The sequence below is a fragment of the Pelodiscus sinensis genome, chromosome 2 (assembly GCF_052426305.1).
Source record: "Pelodiscus sinensis isolate ZL-2025 chromosome 2, ASM5242630v1, whole genome shotgun sequence".
Lineage (NCBI taxonomy): Eukaryota > Metazoa > Chordata > Testudines > Trionychidae > Pelodiscus > Pelodiscus sinensis.
The window spans coordinates 5,336,113-5,355,780 of record NC_143053.1 but is presented as its reverse complement, the minus strand read 5'-3'; the positions used below and the strand labels follow the sequence as shown (position 1 = coordinate 5,355,780).

The 19,668-nt window shown below is 51.0% G+C and overlaps 1 protein-coding gene across 1 annotated transcript; it reads right to left on the bottom strand.

The window, feature by feature from the left end:
• Positions 1–7,657: 7,657 nt before the first annotated feature.
• Positions 7,658–19,580, bottom strand: LOC112546257 (lymphocyte antigen 6E-like). The gene is made up of 3 exons (XM_075920009.2): positions 19,423–19,580; positions 10,430–10,549; positions 7,658–8,531 (listed from the first exon to the last, which is right to left on the bottom strand). The coding sequence occupies exons 1-3, from the start codon at positions 19,472–19,474 to the stop codon at positions 8,326–8,328; spliced, it is 378 nt and encodes a 125-aa protein (XP_075776124.2). The 5' UTR covers positions 19,475–19,580; the 3' UTR covers positions 7,658–8,325.
• Positions 19,581–19,668: the final 88 nt, after the last annotated feature.

Here is a 19,668-nt window from a genome sequence, read left to right as displayed (position 1 = left end):
TACAGAGTACATCTCAGAGCTAAAAACCAAACTTTCTTCTCATTTTCTAGACATCAAATCCCTAAAGACAGTTCTTCAATTACTGAAAATTCATTTTCAGTTGAGGTGAAGGCAGTCTCACCCTCGCCAGTGAGATTTGGTATGGAGAGGGCCACATTTGAAGAAGAGATGACAGAGCTGCAAAATAATAGTATTCTAAAAGCTAGGCAAAAGGAAGAGGATACTGAAACATTTTGGATGACCAATGTACCGGAAGACATGTACCCTGCATTACTGAAATGTGCCCAAAAAAGTGCTAACACGCTTTGAGTCTACAGGTGTCTGTGAAAGTTCATTCTCCTTCATGGGAATCATCAAGTCAAAACTGCGCACCTCTCTTACTGGCAGACATCTGTCCGACTGTCTCCGTGCTGCTACAATGGAACACAAGCCTGATGTGAAACAGCTGGTGACGTTTGCAGACACAACCTTCACCTTGATCGTACTGCTACACCAGTGCTGTACTGGCAGTTTGTTTGATTTGTTAAAATTGTGAAGCCAAAACAAAAAAAGTAGTCAATAGAATGCTCTTCTGTTGATATGTGTTTTAGTCGTTACATTCTTGGACTGTCATTGCTCATTAAAAGTACTGTCATATGGCTGGAAATCGGGTAAATATTGCATTTTATTAATATCAGCAGAACTGACTCAAACGGGGCCTGTGGGTTGTGTAGTCTTGTCTTAATCTTCGTAATCATGCTTGTCAATGTGAAAGAAGCTATTTGCATATATTTGCATGTGTATGCACCCACACTTAAGTTGTGGCCCTCAGCATGTGCCGTGAGTATCATTGTGGTCCCCGGGGCTTCCAAAGTTGAGTAGCCCTGGCTTATTGGATAGTCGACTAGTCAACTAGTCATTCACATCCCTACTTATATCCTGTGACAAGGAGTTCCACAGGTTGACTGTGCGCTGTATGAAAGAAAACTTCCTTTTGTTAGTTTTAAACCTGGGACATATTAACTTCATTTGGTGGACCCTAGTTCTTACGTTATGGGAACAAGTAAATAACTTCCTTGTTCACTTTCTCCATACCTGTCATGATTTTATAGACCTCTATGATATCTCTCCTTAGTCTCCTCTTTTCTAAGCTGAAAATCCAAGTTTTTTTAATCTCTGTTCATGTGGGACCCGTTCCAAACCCCTAATCATTTTTGTTGCCCTTTTCTGAACCTTTTCCAATGCCAACAATATATATTTTTTGAGATGAGGCGACCACATCCGTATGCAGAATTCAAGATGTGGGAGTGCCATGGTTTATATGTAGAGGAAATACGATATTCTCTGTCTTATTCTCTATTTAATTTTTCAAGGAAGTTCTCTGGCATAATACATGGGGTCAGACTGTCCTTTTCTGGACTCTGTGACACTCAGCATTGCCCACTCTCATGTCTCGTGATAATTATCGTTTTCCCTAAAGCCCCAGCTCCTGGTGTCCCATGGAGATGCAATTACTTCAGCCTTCGTTCTTAGACAGTTTCTGGCTCTTGCAGCTGTGGTGAAAACTTCCAAATGTGACCTCAGTGCACTCTAAAGGCTCCAAAAGTGGAAGACAAATAAAAAACACCCCAATCTATTATTTTTACATTATTTCATGGTTTTAAAGCCAGTCTTGTGGGGTGTGCACATTTAGGGTGGCTATATCGGACACAACCAATATCCCTCATTTCCATTAGCTATATGGAGTCTTTGACACACTAGGGAATTATTTCAAAATCTTCTTCTTTCAAATGTCATGTTCAACACTATATTTCTTCCTCAAAGTTGGACGTCCAAGCTCGCCAGCCAGTGAACAGTGTCGCTAGTTAGATTGTGGATATTCTTTTTTTTCTTTTTGCTGACAGTTGTGCACTTATGGCACATGAGGAATCTGATCTCCAGCTTATCATCAACAAGTTTGCCAAAGCCACTCACTTCTTTGGTTTGACCATCAGCCTAGGAAAGACCGAGGTACTGTTTCAGCCTGCTCCAGGATCTGCTGCTCTGCCCCCTTCAATCTCTATTGAAGGAACAGAGTTAAAAACAGTGGAAGAGCTTAAGAACCTCGGTAGTGTGATAGCCAATGATGGAACCCTTGACAAAGAAATCAATGCCAGGATCTGCAAAGCCAATCAGGCATTAGGACGTCTGAGAGCACAAGTGTTGAATCAGCACAATATTCGACAGTCCACTAAACTGAAAATGTACAAGGCCGTAGTCTTGACCAGCCTCCTGTATGGATGTGAAGCCTGGATCTTGTACTGGAGCGCTTCCACACACACAGCCTGAGGTCATTACTGCACATTCAATGGCAGGACAGTCACAAACTTGGAAGTCCTTGGCAGAGCAGGAACCACAAGCATTGAAGCTTGTTGGACAGGGCACGTCATTCGAATGGAGGAGTGAAGAATTCCTAAGCAACTCCTCTATGGTGAACTCTCCCAGAGCAAAAGGAATCAAGGTAGGCCTCGCAAGAGGTATAAAGACTGTGTAAAGGCCAACATTGCTCATGCTCAGGGCTTGATGAACTGTGGCAAAAGCCACTCACCAGCCCTACACTGCGCATGCGCGCCATCTGTAAACGGGGCACCGGGCTGAAATCTACACACCACCGGCGAATAGATACAATAGATTATCGATCCCTGCTCATACTGGATTAAAGCCAAAGCAGATAGAGCAGCATGCAGAAGACCAAACAGGCTGGCATGCTCTCGTACGACATGCATATGACAACTTTGAAGAGCAGTGATGTATACGCCTGATTGATGCTTGTGAGAGGAGAAAAACAACAGTAGCAGCCACACTGATAGAGCCAGGACAATTCCTTTGCCCCTACTGTGAACGCCCATGCCGTTCAAGGCTTGGACTCCTCAGCAACATGAGAGTCCACAACCGATGAGCCTGTGCAAGCTCAAGACGTCATCATCAGACATGACAGACTACCAATAATAAATATTCTCCAATGAGCCAGTGAATTTTTGTGTTGGGCATTCTGTAACAATGTGATGCATCGTTTGTGGACTGCAGCAATCATAAAGTGGAGATGGCAATAAATTCCACCTATGCAGTAGATAACCACACCTGCCCTGCCCTTAGCCGGTTTAGAACACACCACAGTCTCCGGGGAAGATGGAAGCCTTTCTGCTCAGTGGTGGGATTGGACACAAGATATTTGTTTGGGACGTCTACTTGCTGCCATTAGCTTGCCAGAGTTCCTTGACATTGGCCGTGACTTCCTTTGCTTGCTGCTAGGGAGTCTGACAAGATTTGACACAATGTTGATGGCTGATCAAAGCCTTCTCGTGGCGCTACTGTTACATATTTCTCGGACTTGCGCTATTAGCACTATCCAACTGACATAACTAATGTCGTCGACTAGTCACTGAACAATAAACACGTATTTCCCGGTTTGTTCAACGCTGTGAAGGATAAACTTAATTTGTTGTCAGTATGACCTCTGCGTGACCTGGATGTTAAGTCTGATCTTTGTAAAGAGGTACGTGCTTGAAAACAGGTATACAAAAGAAGAGGATAGGTGAAACTGGTTTCAACCTGTTGTAAGGCCTGCAAAGGGACAGTGAGGGGACAGATAATGATTGCAGAATTTTGTGCAAAGGGGCATGACCTGTGTATGCATGCAGCTGTAAGTGGTCAGTGGAAAAAGGGTAATTACCATGTAAAGTAGTACAAAAGACCTTGCCTTTTGTTCGGGAAGTGACAGAAACTTTTCCTGAGTATCCTGGAGATTTTTGCCCTGGAATGCGTTCCTGAATAAAGCTGGTTGCTTAAGAAGGGTGTCCGGAATTGATTTGGTAGGGGTTTTGGGCCCCCATCCGAACCCTTGGATTATAATTTTCCGTCAGCCGTAAATGTCCAAATAACTAAATTTGAAATCGTAATTCCCAAAATAACTATTTTGAAATAAGCTTATTCCCCGAGGAAAGCAGGAGTGCAGATTTTGAAACAACCACACTTGTTATTTTGAAATGACAGGCTTGGGCTTGTGGGCGTGCCACTTATTTTGAAATAAGGGGGGAATTTATTTCAAAATAACACCCTAGTTTAGACCAGGGTAGAGAGGACTCTGTTTGGCTGTCCTTAAAAGTTGGAGCAGTTCTTCTTGGGGAAAGGAGTGACGAGTGGCTGACCTGTTCTGCAGCTACAGTTGTTGATAGAGTCTGATTTTCGCTAGACAAGGTTTGCATTTTTTTCAGCCCGCCTTGATTTAGGGCACAGCCTTGCAGCACAATTGCAAAAGGTGGGGTAGATTTGGCCAGCAGGCAAAAAGCATGGGAGAAAATACAGGAGAGAGGAGGATAAGGAAAATAATCCTGGTGGGGGAAAGTAGAGGCAGGAACATGAGGCTCACGTCCGTGGTGTTACGCATAAATGAGATAGATGGGGATGGGGATGGGAATGGCTCTCTGACACAATCAGACCGACAGGCCATACAGGATCCGGATGACCAAAATCCGATGGTATCTTAGTGGGTCCTCACGAGACGCCTCAAAGATGATGTTCACTTTCCAGTCCACCCACCCCACTTCTCTCATGTTAGACTCCACCCCCAACATATAACTCAAAATGGTCCCATTTGCACCAGTCGGTCTCCAGCGATCACTGACTTTCCTAAACAATTGTACAGACTTAGTCAAGTTTTTACCTGGGACAATGTACAGCTCAACCAAGTATATCATGTGCTGTAGGGGGAAACCGAGGCACGGGGCAATTAAATGCCTTGCCCACGGTCACACAGGGAGTCTGAGGCAGAGTCAGGGACCCAGGAAACTATAGACCGGTCAGTTTAACGTCTGTCCCAAGGAAGATAATGGAGCAGGTAATTAAGGAAATCATATGCAAACACTTGGCAGGTAATAAAGTGATAGGGAATAGCCAGCATGGGTTTGTGAAGAACAAGTCATGCCAAACTAATCTGATAGCTTTCTTTGATAAGATAACGAGCCTTGTGGATAAGGGAAAAGCGGTGGATGTCATATACCTAGACTTTAGTAAGGCATTTGATACGGTCTTGCATGATATTCTTATGGATAAACTAGGCAAATATAACTTAGATAGGGCCACGATAAGGTGGGTGCATAATTGGCTGGATAACCGTAGTCAGAGAGTTGTTGTTAACGGTTCTAAATCCTGCTGGAAAGGGATAACAAGTGGAGTTCCTCAAGGGTCTGTTTTGGGACCCGTACTGTTCAATATATTCATCAATGATGTAGATATTGGGATAGAGAGTATGCTTATTAAGTTTGCAGATGATACCAAACTGGGTGGGGTTGCAACTTCTTTGGAGGATAGGGACATAATTCAAAATGACCTTAGCAAGTTAGAGAAATGGTCAGAGGTAAACAGGATGAGGTTTAATAAAGAGAAATGCAAAGTGCTCCACTTAGGAAGGAACAATCAGTTCCATACATACAAGATGGGAAGCGACTGTCTAGGAAGGAGCATGGCAGAAAGGTATCTAGGGGTCATAGTGGACCACAAGTTGAATATGAGTCAACAGTGTGATGCCGTTGCAAAAAAAGCAAATATGATTCTAGGTTGTATCAACAGGTGTGTTGTAAGCAAAACTCTTGAAGTCATTCTGCCGCTCTACTCTGCACTAGTTAGGCCTCAGCTGGAGTACTGTGTCCAGTTCTGGGCGCCACATTTCAAGAAAGATGTGGAGAAATTGGAAAGGGTACAGAGAAGAGCGACAAGAATGATTAAAGATCTAGAGAACATGACTTATGAAGCCAGGCTTCATGAACTGGGCTTGTTTAGTTTGGAAAAAAGAAGATTAAGGGGGGACATGATAGCGGTTTTCAAATATCTAAAAGGGTGTCACAAGGAGGAAGGAGAAAATTTGTTTCTCTTGGTTTCTGAGGACAGGACAAGGAGTAATGGGCTTAAAGTGCAGCAGGGGAGGTTTAGATTGGACATTAGGAAAAAATTCCTAACTGTCAGGGTGGTCAAATATTGGAATAAATTGCCAAGGGAGGTGGTGGAATCTCCCTCTCTGGAGATATTTAAGAACAGGTTAGATAGACATCTGTCAGGGATGGTGTAGATGGAGCTTGGTCCTGCCTTGAGGGCGGGGGCTGGACTCGATGACCTCTCGAGGTCCCTTCCAATCCTATTATTCTATGATTCTATGATCAGTGGTGTAACCACAATATCATCCTTAGTCCTCTCATATAAGCCTCCACTTTGGAAGACCCTCTTCATCCTACCATTGTTTTTGAGCAGCCAGGACAGGCAGGACGGAGTTAGAGTTCACAAGCAACTCTCTTCGGGTATGTCTACACTACCACCCTAGTTCGAACTAGGGTGGTTAATGTAGTCATACGAACTTGCAAATGAAGCCTGGGATTTGAATTTCCTGGGCTTCATTTGCATGTTGCCGGGCGCCGCCATTTTAAAATGTCCGCTAGTTCGGACTCCGTGCCCGCAGCTACACGTTCCACGAGGAGTACAGGTAGTTCGGAATAGGAAGCCTATTCCGAACTACCTAGTTCGTGCCACGTATAGCCGCGGGCACGGAGTCCAAACAGCGGACATTTAAAAATGGTGGCACCCGGCAACATGCAAATGAAGCCCAGGAAATTCAAATCCCAGGCTTCATTTGCAAGTTCGTATGACTACATTAACCACCCTAGTTCAAACTAGGGTGGTAGTGTAGACATACCCTTCATTAAGCTGGAGTTCAGGTTGAAAGTGCATCTCAGTAACTCAAGGGTTAAAATTATGGCTACAGCTTTGTAGTCCTGTCCCAGGCCTCGCACAGATCACCTGCTTTCCCTAGAGAAGAGTCACAGTGAATGGAACCCCCCAAACGCCTGACTCCAGAGGCCATTAATCCGGTGAGGGCAAGAGACAACCCCATGGCAGAGGGGTGCCCACCGAGCCCTGAGGCAGACATGGGACTTGGGCGACGGACATGGACTAAGACGACCTAGTAGCTGCCTGGGATCTCGGGGGGGCGGGGCACTTTTGATCATGTTCTGTGTAGGCTCCTGTTTAACAAAAGACACATACCACTAGGGGGTGCTCTTTGCCATTTAACTGGCTGTTTGGACATGAGGAGAGAGAGCCTCCAACACCACACCAGCCAGCATGGAGGCGCTGTCATTCCAGTCAGGTCCCCAACAAAAGATTAAAGGGGCTTGCTCAATATGGCTGTTTTCTGATAAAGCGGCCGGGTTTTCATTCGCCACTCACTGATGCCGGAAGGAAGGAATCAGAGAGACACTCATATCGCTTCACAGGGGCCTGCAGCAAACGTCCGTCTATGGCAGACTAGAATCCTGCTTTATCCTTCCCAGCCTCCCTCCTACCGACTGAATGCAAAAGAGCTTTTATGGAGTGAAACAATCCAAGGCAGCACATGGTCCCGGGAGAAGTTACAGCTGCCTCAGCTAGGAAAAACAGGTGAATAAGAAACACAAGTGTTTGTTGACCAGGGCCCATTGGAGGGGAGAAAAGGGGGGCAGGAGTGGGAGGTAAAGGTGTTGGGATGAGAGAGGAGGAGACCCACACAGCAGCAGTCCCAAGGAGCAGCTGTGCTCTGCCCTGGCGTCGACCTTTTCACTAACACCACCCTCCCTACCCGGTTTTTGCAGCAAGCAGACACACGACATCAAGGCCCAAGCAAGAACAGGAATGTGTTTATTCAGTGTGATGCTCAATCACCACAGGGTGTGCACTGCAGTCACTGTACATCAGAAAAGTCAACCAAGGCGCAGGAGAAGGGAAACAGTGTAAACAAACCAAACTCTAGCTGGGAGAGTGGGAATATATTTTGGCTTCCCAGCACTCAGTCTGGTGCTGATCCCGAGCAGGACGTATATAGGCAATGTCTCTGCGGGAGTAAAAAAAGTGTATTGAAATGTTCTGCTTTGGGGGTGGTTTAGGATAAACATTTTCTGGTGAGCTCTGACTTTTTTTTTTTTTTTTTTTTTTTTAAATCAAACCGATCAATTGGAACTCGGGATATAAAACCAGAAACCCAGGCAACATTATCCCCCCTTTTCGGACCGGCCAAGAGTGCAAACAGGCACATCCAGAAGGGGGCAGTGCTGTTCGATTGGCCCTCCCACACCCAAACACATGGGAGGAAACAGTACAGATCTTCCGAGAGCCACAGAGAGGCACCCCAGCAGCAGCAGGGGAGGTCTTGTCTAATTATAACTGAGACAGAGTTTGCAAGAAGTGGCACCATCGGTAACCCCAGAACAGCTCTGCACAGAGGGGGGTTTGGTGTCTCACTGGAGAAAGTTCTTCAGGGCATCAAATTAATTTTTCCTGGTCCCATCACAGTCCGGCCCGGAGAGAGACGAAGAGGGCCAAGAGGGCTGTGGCCAGCACCATGTAGCTGACTTTCACGCTGCTGGCCCCACTGATGTTGCACAAGAAAGAACTGCAGCAGGAAATCGAAGCAGCCAGTACCCCGAGGTTTATCCCAGCGCTGGGGCAAACGGGAGCGCATCCTTTGGAGATGCTCTGTCTGGAGTATCCACCTGCACCAAAAGAGCAGAAAGACACTCATCGTTAAAATGGTCCCCAGGGTGCGGGCAGGGGCTCCTGAGCGAGACAAAGGAGGTAACTACCGAAGTAGCGAGATGAGGAGGCCACGTCCCAGCCTTCTCTGTGCCAGCGAAGGCCCAGCCAGCAGGAGTCATTCTTGCTCTATCCCACGGAAACAGCACCAGTCTCTTCCTAGCGGTGACAGACATGGCAAGGAACCACCTGGGAGCATCCCCTCCTTGGGAAGAGCCAACGAACCCTGAGAATCCATCCCCGATTGTCCGGCTGGGCCCAATTTATGCTGGGACTAGGCCTGTAAGTCCCGTTAGCCGCTTAAACTTATTGGTTAACCAATCAAAGGGCTACTCAAGCTTGTTTGGAGCATCCCTCCCCCATGGCGGCAGGCAGGGTCTGCTCCAGCATCCTGGCTGAAATGGTTCTTGTCCATGGTGGGCCCCTCGCAGGAGTGTAGCAGCTGCCCGCGGCAGGCACCCCCATTCGTTAACTGGTTAAACAGTCACATGCCCAGCTGGGACGGGGCTTTGGACGGGTAGTGAGGGCAGTGGGGTTGCCCGCCAGCACAGCCGGGACTGAGTCCTGTCTCCTGCCACTGAGCCTCAGAGCTTTGGAGCTGGTGGTAGCTAGGTCACCGCCCAGCTCATGGAGCACCAGATGGGAGCTCAAAGTCACTCCCAGCATGGCACTGCTCAAAGGGCTCTGCCCCAAAAACGCTTTAACCCGGCCTCTTTTGTGCGCACAACAAGCCGGGCAGTGGGACTGGAGAGTGTGAATTCCTGCACACGCCACTAGTGGAACTTGACCCCAGCCCAGGAAGGGTCTGGAGCTTCAAACATCACCTGGGGAAGCGCAAAAGGAGGCTCGTGATGTAGTTACACAGGGCACCTGCAAGGGCCTGCGGCCCAACTGGTCCCATCATTGAGAAGATATCCCTGCGCAGCCGGCACTACTTTCGCCAGCATTACATTTGCCAGCACTATTTTCACCAAGGGAGCCATGCACATCCCCATGAAGGGGCTACTTCCAGCCCACTCAGAGCACACAGGCTGGCAAAGACATTGACGTGGCAGCTGAGTGCAGTTATGGGCGCTGGGGGCATGGCTGAGAGACCTCCTTTCCCCCGCAGTCGGGGCACAGGCAGCCCTCTTTTCCCCCACACACACTGGAGGGAAGAAGCCGTCTTCCCAGATTCCCAGGCGTGGCCTCCATTTCCCCAGAGTGCAACAGCAGAGGATCCACACGGCCCTTTCCAAAGGCTCCCTCGCGCCGCTCCAGGCTGGCAGCCATTTAGAGCACTTAGATCACTTTGTGCAGGAAGGAGTGCAGGGTCTGAGAGGGAGTTGTGACCTGGAGGAGGTGGACAGAGGGGGTACAGAGGGTTTGGGTGGTGACTTGGGGCAGGTAGCTGGGGAGGGTAGAGGAAGTGAGACGCCTGAGGCAGGCTCTGGCTGGGAGGCACTTATCTAGGCAGCCTCCAGGCAACAGCCCTGCAGGAATAGGGCTGTTAGCACGTAGTCGTTTACATGACTAACCGATAAGCCTGACACAGAGGCAGCAAGCGGGGAGGGAGCCGGTGGGGAGCCTCATTCAGAGCTTCCACCAATGCCGTAAGAGGGCCCGAAGCAGGACAGGGAGATACAGAGCCCCACTCTCCCAGTGGCATCCAGGAAACCTGATGTTGCCCCTCAGTCGCTCCCTCACCTGCAACCCTCACTCACCAACCCAGGGCTCCTGCATTTGGTGTCACGGAGCGATTTCCCACCCAGCTCCCGACCAGCCACATCCCATCCTTCCGGCAGCAGAGAAAGGAAACCCCAGGGATCCGGATTGGGAGAGCGCGATGGAAAAATAGGCAGAACGTGCCCAGACCTACCAATTCCTGCCCCCACATATGTGGTCACACAGTAGTTTGCCTCACTTGGACACATGACTGGTCTCAGACAGCCCCAGTTGGAGGCGGAATCATCACAGCTGAAGCAGAACAGGGAGTGAGCTGCAAAAGGAAAACACACCCGTTAGACTGAGGCTAGCAGGAGCAGTTTATCTGTGGCTGGTCTACAGCCCCCGGGGCTGTGGCTGGCTGCTAATGTGCATCGATGCGGACCCTCCCTATGTGTTCTCAGCCGCTGTTTCAGGTCAAACTCACTGACGCCAGAAAGAGATTTTTTCTGTCCAACAAATGAGCAAGGACTGCAGCCAAATGACCGAGGGAGTGGATTTTTCGGTTGTGTGCCCAGCTGCTATTTATGCTTCTGCCGAGCTCACCCTCTGCAATACCAACCTGGACAGACTCTCTCAGCCTGCACCTTTTCTAAGCCTTAACTCTACACACAGGATCACAGGTCTAAGGAAAAGCCAGCGGGGACTGCCCAACCAGCCGGATTTTTTCTCTGACAGGATTCCTAACCTGGAGCAGCAGTGCACAACCCGTGGGTTGTGTCCCCCCCACGGGGGTCGCAGCTGTCTTCCAGGGGGGTTGCAGCGCTGGCTCGGCATACATGTGGCAGAGCTCACTGGGAAATGTTTATCCCAAACCTCCCCCAAAGCAGAACATTTCAACACACTTTTCTTACTCCCCCAGAAACTGAGAGAAAGCGTTAACAAAACTGGCCCCGGTTAGGCCTGAGACAGGAAGACTGAAGCAAGCATGGCCGTAGTCCTGAAACATGTCAACCTCTGCCATCGCCATGACGGGGATCCATTGTTCTCCACATCCACAGGAAATAACAGTCTTACTCTGCAATAAGGGGGATTTCAGTTAGAGGTTAGGAAAGGCTTTCTAACGACCAGGGTCGGTAAAGGTTGGGTCAGCTTCCCAAGAAGACTGTGGAATCCCCGTCACTGGAGGTTTTGAAGAACAGGTTGGACAAACGGCTGTGAAGGATGATCTCGGTTTACTTCCTCCTGCCTCGGCACAAGGGAGCTAGACTTAATGACAGCTTGAGATCGCATTCAACCTGATTTTTCTATGATTCTAGGACACTGGCTAAGAGAGGGAGTAAGTCTCCCTCTGTTGTTGGTGCAAGCAATTTCAACAACCTCTTACTGCTCAAAGTGTTCTCCTTGGGTGCCTAAGACACTAGGGTCAATGCCTTCTGAGGCCCATGTCTGTATGATGCAGTCACAGCCACATGAAGAAGATGTGTCATCCCAGATCAGACGCTCAGCATCCCACTCTTGGTAGTGATCGTTGGTTCATAGGAAAGCATAAAAATCCACCGCACACCGGAGCTATTGCACATGGGGAAAACCGGCTAGAGCCAGCCCAATATTATATAAAGGCTAATTTGCAAAGAGGCAGGTGCCAATAGATGGTGAGAGGTAATGGAAATGTGAGCTCACACTGGCGCTAAAACATGAGGCGTGAATGGCATGGTGTATTATTTATAGACTAGCCAATTAGCCCATCATAAGATGGGATTTTCAGGTCTTCTCTCCTGAGCTCTCTCGCTCCGTCTCTCTCTTCCTACTGCCTCCCCCCCGCCCCCAGCTCTCCTCCGCCTCCTGCCTCTCTCTCCATCTCTTTCTCTTCTCCCCCTCCTGCCTCTCACTCTCCTTTTCTCTTAACCTCCTCCTCCTGCCTCTCCCCTCCGTCTCTCCCCGCCTCCCTCCCCCTTCGCCATGGCACTTGGCTGAGTGCTGCCTGCTCAGCCGAGCAGCCGCGAGGGAGGGGAGCGGAGCAGTGACATACACGGCCAGGGGGCGGAGCCGTGTACGTCACCACCCTCCTTTTCCCTCCCACCCCGGGGGAGCCCAAACAGCCCCTTGTGCTGCTGGCTCCCATGGAGGCCCGGCTGAGGGGCGCAGCACTCAGCTGAGCGCCACAGCGGGAGGAGGAAGGGGGGGGCGGGACGCACATGTACACGGCAAGGGTGCGTGGCCATGTACGTCAGCGTTACAGACGCACAGACAATGGGCTACTATATATATGATAGGCATCACATGGAAGACTAGAAAATTCAGTCTGACTTGCCAAACAAACTTAATTACCGTATATACTCGAGTATAAGTCGACCCGACTATAAGCCGAGGCACCTAATTTTACCCCAAAAAACTGGGGAAAAGTATTGACCCGAGTATAAGCCTAGGGTAGGAAATAAGGCAGCCTAGGGTAGGAAATGAGTCGGGGCGAAAGCTGCTCCGGTGCCCCTGGTCTGCTGGAGACCGTCTCCAGCAGACCAGGGGCACCGGGCGGGTTCCCGCGCTTCTGAGGCTTTGCCAGAGCAAAGCCTCAGTGGCGCGGGGAACCTCCGCTGCTGCCGCTTCAATCTGGGAGCCTGTGGTCTGCTGGGGACGGTCCCCAGCAGACCACAGGCACCCAGATTGAAGCGGCAGCAGCGGCGCTTCCCCGCGCCTCTGAGGCTTTGCTTTTTTAATCTGGTTACTTCTACCGTCCCCAGCGGCAGCAGCCAGAGCAAAGCCTCAGAGGCGCGGGGAACCTCCGCTGCTGCCGCTTCAATCTGGGAGCCTGTGGTCTGCTGGGGACCGTCCCCAGCAGACCACAGGCTCCCGGACTGAAGCCGCAGCCGCGGGGGGGGGGGGGGGGGGGGGGGGGGGGTCCCGCGCCTCTGCGGCTTTGCCCGCCTCAGTTCTCGAGATGCTGACTCGAGTATAAGCCGAGGGGGCATTTTTCAGCACAAAAACTGTGCTGAAAAACTCAGCTTATACTCGAGTATATACGGTATTCTTATTATTACACTGCTAGAAGCAGGCTGAATAAATAGAGAGACAAGGTGCATTTCCTACAGAGCTTATAGTGCAAACTGGGCAGGAAGCAATGCATGAGGGTGACAAGGAAGGAAGGCATGGATTAAGGAAGAACAAAATTTGAAGCATTAAATTCTTCCTCAGGGCTTGATTTCACCATCTTTATGTAACCACCTTCACTGGTCACCTTCAGAGTTTGAACCTCGGCATCTCAGCAGCACAACATGTTGATATGAAACGAACAATTCCAATTGGCAGCATAAGAACATAAGAACGGCCATACTGTCGGCAGGACACCCTCTGATCTCAGCTTTGGCTAACACATGTACTAATGTCCCACGTTCCAGCAAGAGCTGGGGCATGATTAGACAAGAGGCCACATGGCATATAGGTCATGGTAAACATGGGGCTCTCTCCCCCTAAGTCACCTTGACCTAGCCTGCTCTCCACTGGCACAACAGCTCCAGCACCCTCCATGAAGCCCACACCTACTATTCTGCTTCTTGTCTAGCTGATGAAAAGAAGAGCAAGATTTTGAAATACTCCTCAGCAACATGCGTACAGGCAGAACAGGGCTCTGATCAGCAGTTGAACGCAGGAGTGAATGTTTCTTGATGGATCTTTTTTTTTAATACAGACATTGTGTGGGCTTATTGGCCCAGCTGCACTCCAACTACTATTACTGAGCACGCAGAGTGTTAAGATATTTGTGCTGTGTTTATACAGCTCCTAGTGTATTGAAGCCCTGGGTCATGCCTAGGGCCCCTAGCAGGGCAGGGTCAAAGCAGAAAAACAAGAGATGCTTTTAGTAAGACAGACTAACTGAACTATAAGAGTGGGCGTTCTGGAGAGGAACGCAGCTAGAACAAGCCGAGACCAGTCTTCCCAACAGCTCCACGCCCATCACTTCATAACAAGACTATATAGTTCCAAACACGGTAGCATCAAGTCAAAATGTCAGTGCCAGATCATTCCTACGGACTCATCACCCTTAATCTAGCTCATGTTCTTAGATTGCCCCCCACAGCCATAGCATCTGAGCACCTCAGAACCATTTGAGTATTTATCCTCACAACACCCCTGATTTTACATAGAGGGAAACAGAGACCCACTGAGGTTAACTAACTCTCCCAAAGACATGCAGGAAGTTTGTAACAGAACAGGAATTTAAACCTAGGAGTCCCAAGTCCTACCCCAGTGCTAGACCAACCGGATCACCCTTCCTTTCACTAAAAAACATTTTACGAACACATGTAAACAATTCTGAGGATGCATGAGCCAAAAGTGTCTATACATCTGACAGATCAAAACTGACAAACACAGCTAAAGGGGAGAGGAAAATGATTTTTTTCCATGATGCCAAATACTCATGTAGCCGGGGCAATTTACAACACTGTTCTATTTCTGCCCACAGCAATTACTGATCTGAATATTTTTTACATTTTATATATATATATATATATGTGTATGTGCATTTTTCAAGTATCCTTGGACCCGAAACTATCCAATTGCTATGTGGCTAATCTGTGTTCCTCCCACAGCAACCCTATCCCAGCCCCATCCAATTATGCATTCAACCCACTTATTATACTGTGTCTTAATGTGGACTGTAAAATCTTCAGGACAGGAACTGCTTTTTAATATGTTTGTAAGCTGGCAAAATGGGCTCTGAATCATAACTGTGGCTTCTTCCTCCTCCTCTAATACGTACAATTAAATGTCTGAACTAGATTCATAAGATTGGTGTAAAGTATCAGAGGAGTAGCCGTGTTAGTCTGAATCTGCAAAAGAGGCAAGGAGTCCTGTGGCACCTTATAGACTAACCAAAGTGTTGGAGCATAAGCTTTCGTGGGCAAAGACCCACTTCGTGACCTGCCTCTGGAAATTTCCACTACATGCATCTGACGAAGTGGGTCTTTGCCCACGAAAGCTTATGCTCCAACACTTCGGTTAGTCTTTAAGGTGCCACAGGACTCCTTGCCGCTTTTGAAGGTTAGTGTAAACATCTAGCCTGACCACCTATTTAACACAGGTCAAAACAATTCCTACAGCAGAGCTTTTACAAAAAATTCCAATTTTTAATTTAAAAGTTACAGGTGATGAAAACTCCCCCGAGATCCTGAGTAAATTGTTCTAGGGATGTAAGTGAGTAGTGGAGCCGGGTACTTGATTACTCGCTCCCCACCCCACGCCTCTGCATCAGAGGCAGCAAGGAGGTGAGGAAATAGGAGCTGGTGCAGGGGGGAGAAGGCTTAAAAGCCCATTTCCCCCCAGCACTGGCTCTTCTGTGCTGCCTTCTTCTGCACCCCCCACCCCCACTACTGCCTCTATCAGAGTCAGCAGCACCAGGGGAGAGGGGGGAAGGCAGGCGGAAGACTCCAGCAGCAGCCAGTCTATGGGGAATCCCAGTGGTGAACTGGGCCCCCCTTCTGTGGACAGGGGCTGCTGCGGCAAAGCAACCCCTGTCCGCAACGGCCTGGGCTGGCCACGGGCAGAGGCTGCTCTAGGAGTAACGGTAGTTCGAACTTGGAAGCCTAGTCCAAACTACCTAGTTCGTGCCGCGTGTAGCCGGGATTTAAAAATGGCGGCGCCCGGCTTATGCAAATGAAGCCCGGGAAATTCAAATCCCGGGCTTCATTTGCAAGTGCGGTATGCCTACATTACCCCGCTAGTTCGAACTAGCGGGGTAGTGTAGACATACCCTAGCAGACTTACCTGGTATTGTCCAAGTCCGGTCCTGGGGGAAAGCAGGGACCACTCAGGCCTCCAGCTGGCATGCCCAGGCTGGCCCAAGGTCACGGGCTGGGCCTAGCCCAGTGCTTGAAGGAGGGCCTGGACCAGAGATGGGGAGGAGCTGGGATCTGAGGTTGAGAGGGGGGCTGTCCTGGGGTCAGAGGACCAGCCCAGGGATTGGGGCCCCATGGGCTCAACTGTGGGGGAGAAAAAGTGTGTGTGGAGGGAGAGGAAAATAAGAAAGAACGGCTCTTGCGCAAAAGGGAAAGGAAGAGGAAATGGAAATGAGAGTGTGACATATGCAAATGAGTGCTTCATTTGCATTTCCTCTTGCAGAAGAGGCTCCTAGTTTAGACGTAGCCTTAGGCATATAAAATCCCAGGTAATCAGTTAACTGGTTAAACATCGTGTTTAACTAGTTAACCGATGAAATGAAGCAGAGACTGCTCTGGCCAGGCTGGAATGCCCGCTGACCATGCCTGTTAACCATAACAGGTAAGCACAACCTAGTAAGGGTGATGTTTACCCGCTAACAAGTTAACCATTCACCTACCTAATCCCTACTTATATGAAAACTATACAGCTGCATATCCCTCCAGTGGCCAGCCCCCCAAACATGTGCTCAGTGCCAGCTCCTGACCACCCACTGCTCAGGCAGCAGCGAGGGATGTGAGCCTGTGGACCGGAGGACTCAGGAGAAGCAATGGGCAACCATGCTGTGGGCGAGAGAGACGTGGCACCCACTGCTCCTCCTGAGTCCTTCTGTCCACACGCCCAGGCTGCTCACCACCCTCTACATCTCGTGCCTGCTACCGAGGCTGCAAGGGAGCCTCTCTGCCCTGCAGACTGCTCCCGCACCCCACAGTTTCTACCCCCGCACCCCACAGCTTCTATCCCCACAGCCCGTTCCCCACAGAAGGGCCAGGAGGGGTGCAGATGCGGGGCTGCCTAAGGCATCAGCTTTGCTAGGGATGGCCCTGATTACCCATCCCACAGCTTTTGTATCAGCCATGTGGTTTTCTTCCAGGTCTCAGATAACAATGTTAAATAGCCTAGGGCTGCAAACTGATCCCCTCTTGAGACACCCCGACCCATTGAAGACGCCCCATTTACAATTACACTGTGACCCCTAGCAATCAGCCGGCTTCTAAGCCAGGCCTACACTACCAGTCATGCCAGCAAAATGCACGCTGCACAATGGTGTGAAAGAACTCCCATGAACGAAGTCCATCACCCTGCTGCCTTAAGTGCTGGTGCAAACAGGGCTGTCTCTCCCCGTGACCCAAACACAGCCTACCCTGGCTCGTTGGCGGGGGACTTAATTCCATCGACAGGACAGGTCTCTCCCGTTGGCATGCAGCAGTTATCACAGGAGACCTTACAGTGGTGCGGCTGCCTGGGCACAGCAGTGCTGCAAGCTCTCTAGCGTAGGCACCGCCTCAGTCCACACGTGCCATGCTCAGTTTAGATCAGGGATGGGGAACCTCAGGCCTGGGGGCCAGATGGGGCCCACAGCTTCCTTGGATCTGGCCCCCGAGGCCCACGGCTCCTCCCCCAACACTGAGGAGCCCTCACTGGTGCTTCAGCCAACCTTCCATCTTTCCACAGGGCTGAAGCACACAAAATCTACTAGGCTGGGCCCCCGTCCCAGGCTCTGGTGTGCCAGGGGAAAGTGGGAAGGGTCTTTCTCCTCATCAGGACCGCGTCAGTGAGGGGCTGGTGTTTTTTGGGAAGGGAGGGGGGAGCAGGGTTTGGCTGTTCACTTGTGTGTGGCTCGGCCTGACTGATTTTTCAGACCCAAAAAAGGTTTCACATCCCTATTTTATATCATGCAAGTTTTTTCATCAAAATGTCACCCGGTGCCACATCAAATGCCGGCATTAGGACATGACACTAAAAACAAGAAGAGCTCATGAAAACTGTCTAAAAATAGAGAACATGACGGAGAGGGAGGAATGATTTCAGGAGGCTGTTGGCATAAGAAGGATTCAGCGGAACTACAGAGCAAAGAACCTAAGCAGTGCAAAGGGGAACAACAATCGATGCCAATCACAGGAAGAATTCGCAAGGGAAAAACGCTTTTTGGGGCACAGCTACTAAGAACTCCTGAGATCCCACCCAATCCTCAGGAAATGCCTTAGATAAGACTTGTGGAATCTGACCTTGCAAAGAGCAGCGCTCAGATAAGGCCTTACAAACCAATGCAGGCAGTGGAAAGACTTCTGGGCAGCAGGTCAAGCCGTTACTGCCCACGCCAGCACTGTCAGTTTCCTCCACATCACTGGGCTCCTTCAAGAGCCTGGTACTTGGCACTTCAGCACCACGGTATGTCTGCAAGTTAGCATCAGCTGAAGCAAGGGAGTTCCTGGGGAAAGGCTCCTTGCACGGCCAAAGGAATATCCCGGTTGCTCTGGGACAAGGCCACCTGCAGCAACCACATCTGCCGGGCGAAGGGGGTCTGCTGTCCAGGTGCAAGGGACAGTAGGTTTCCATCAGGCTCCGGGCGGAGTTTGATCACATACAGACTGGGGCTTGGAAAAGAACAGGCCGGCTGTGCTTCCCCGACTGAAACCAGGCTGTGCATGATGCTAGGGCGGGGGACACGGCGCATCTGGGGGGGCAGCGCCATAGCGATGCCAAATCTTGTGTAATGCGTTAACCGGCCGGTTTACAGCTCCCCTCCCTGCCACAGCCAGGCTGGAGCCCCCTGACCCAAGTGCACTGGACCCCACCCGCTATGGGTCTGGAGTAGCCCCCCCCCAAGCAGGCTGCTCCAGCCCCCCCCAAACAGGTAAGCATCCCCCAGGGAAGTGATGCATGCCCATTAACCCAGGGGTGGGCACCACTGTTTGCAGAGGGGCCACTGCCCCAATTTTGGCAGAGGTCGCCACTGCCCCCTAAGGGGCGGGGCCTCGAGCAGAAGGGGGGGCTGCTCGCTCTAGGGGCAAAGCAGGGGGGGAGGGGGAGTCTCTGGCCTCTCGCCCCGCCCCTACCAGGGGCGCGCGGCACTTCGCCGTTTGGAACGGTTGGCGGTTCCCGCGCGGCCACGGGGGGAGGGGGAGGAGACCTCGCGCGCTGCCCCCCGCCCCCAGGGCAATCCGGGCCTAAGGACTGAGGAGCGCGCGCGCGGAGTCGTTCAACCCCCCACCCCCCCCCCCCCTGCCCCCTGCCGCCAGGGGCGCGCGGCGCCTCGAGGCAACCGCCAGCCGTTTGCAACGGCTTCTCGCGCCCCTCCCCCCTGCCCAGCTCGCGCTTGGAAACGGTCCCGCCGCGGGGCCCCGCGTGCACGCGCCATCCCCAGGGGGATCCCTTGTGGGGCCCGCGCTCTGCGTATCCCCCTCAGCCCATGCACCGGCCACGGGGGGCGGGGGAGCTGCAAAGCGGGGCAGCAGCATTGCAATGGGGCTGCCACCCCCCCCCCCTCACCTGGCTCCGCGCACAGCGCCGCCGCCAGCAGGGCGAGCAGAAAAGCCTTCATCTCCGCCGGGTCCGGGCAGGCTGCGCGCTCGGGGACTGAGCCGCAGCTGCAGGGCGGGGTGTGGCCGGCGCTTGCTCCGGGGGGAGCTTTTGAAGCGAGGGGCGGAGCAGGGGGGGGGGCGGCTCCGACGCAGGAATCGCTGCCCCGCGGGGGGGTCGTTCAATGGGCTTCGGTTTCGTTTCCCCGCTGCAGGA

Excerpts from the sequence above, each read along its gene's own strand:
- LOC112546257 (XM_075920009.2), bottom strand. The coding sequence starts at position 19,474 with ATGAAGGCTTTTCTGCTCGCCCTGCTGGCGGCGGCGCTGTGCGCGGAG. Across the intron at positions 10,550-19,422 it reads GGCGCTGTGCGCGGAGCCAG|CTCACTCCCTGTTCTGCTTC; the intron begins GTGAGGGGGGGG and ends TTCCTTTTGCAG. Across the intron at positions 8,532-10,429 it reads ATATGTGGGGGCAGGAATTG|GTGGATACTCCAGACAGAGC; the intron begins GTAGGTCTGGGC and ends CTTTTGGTGCAG.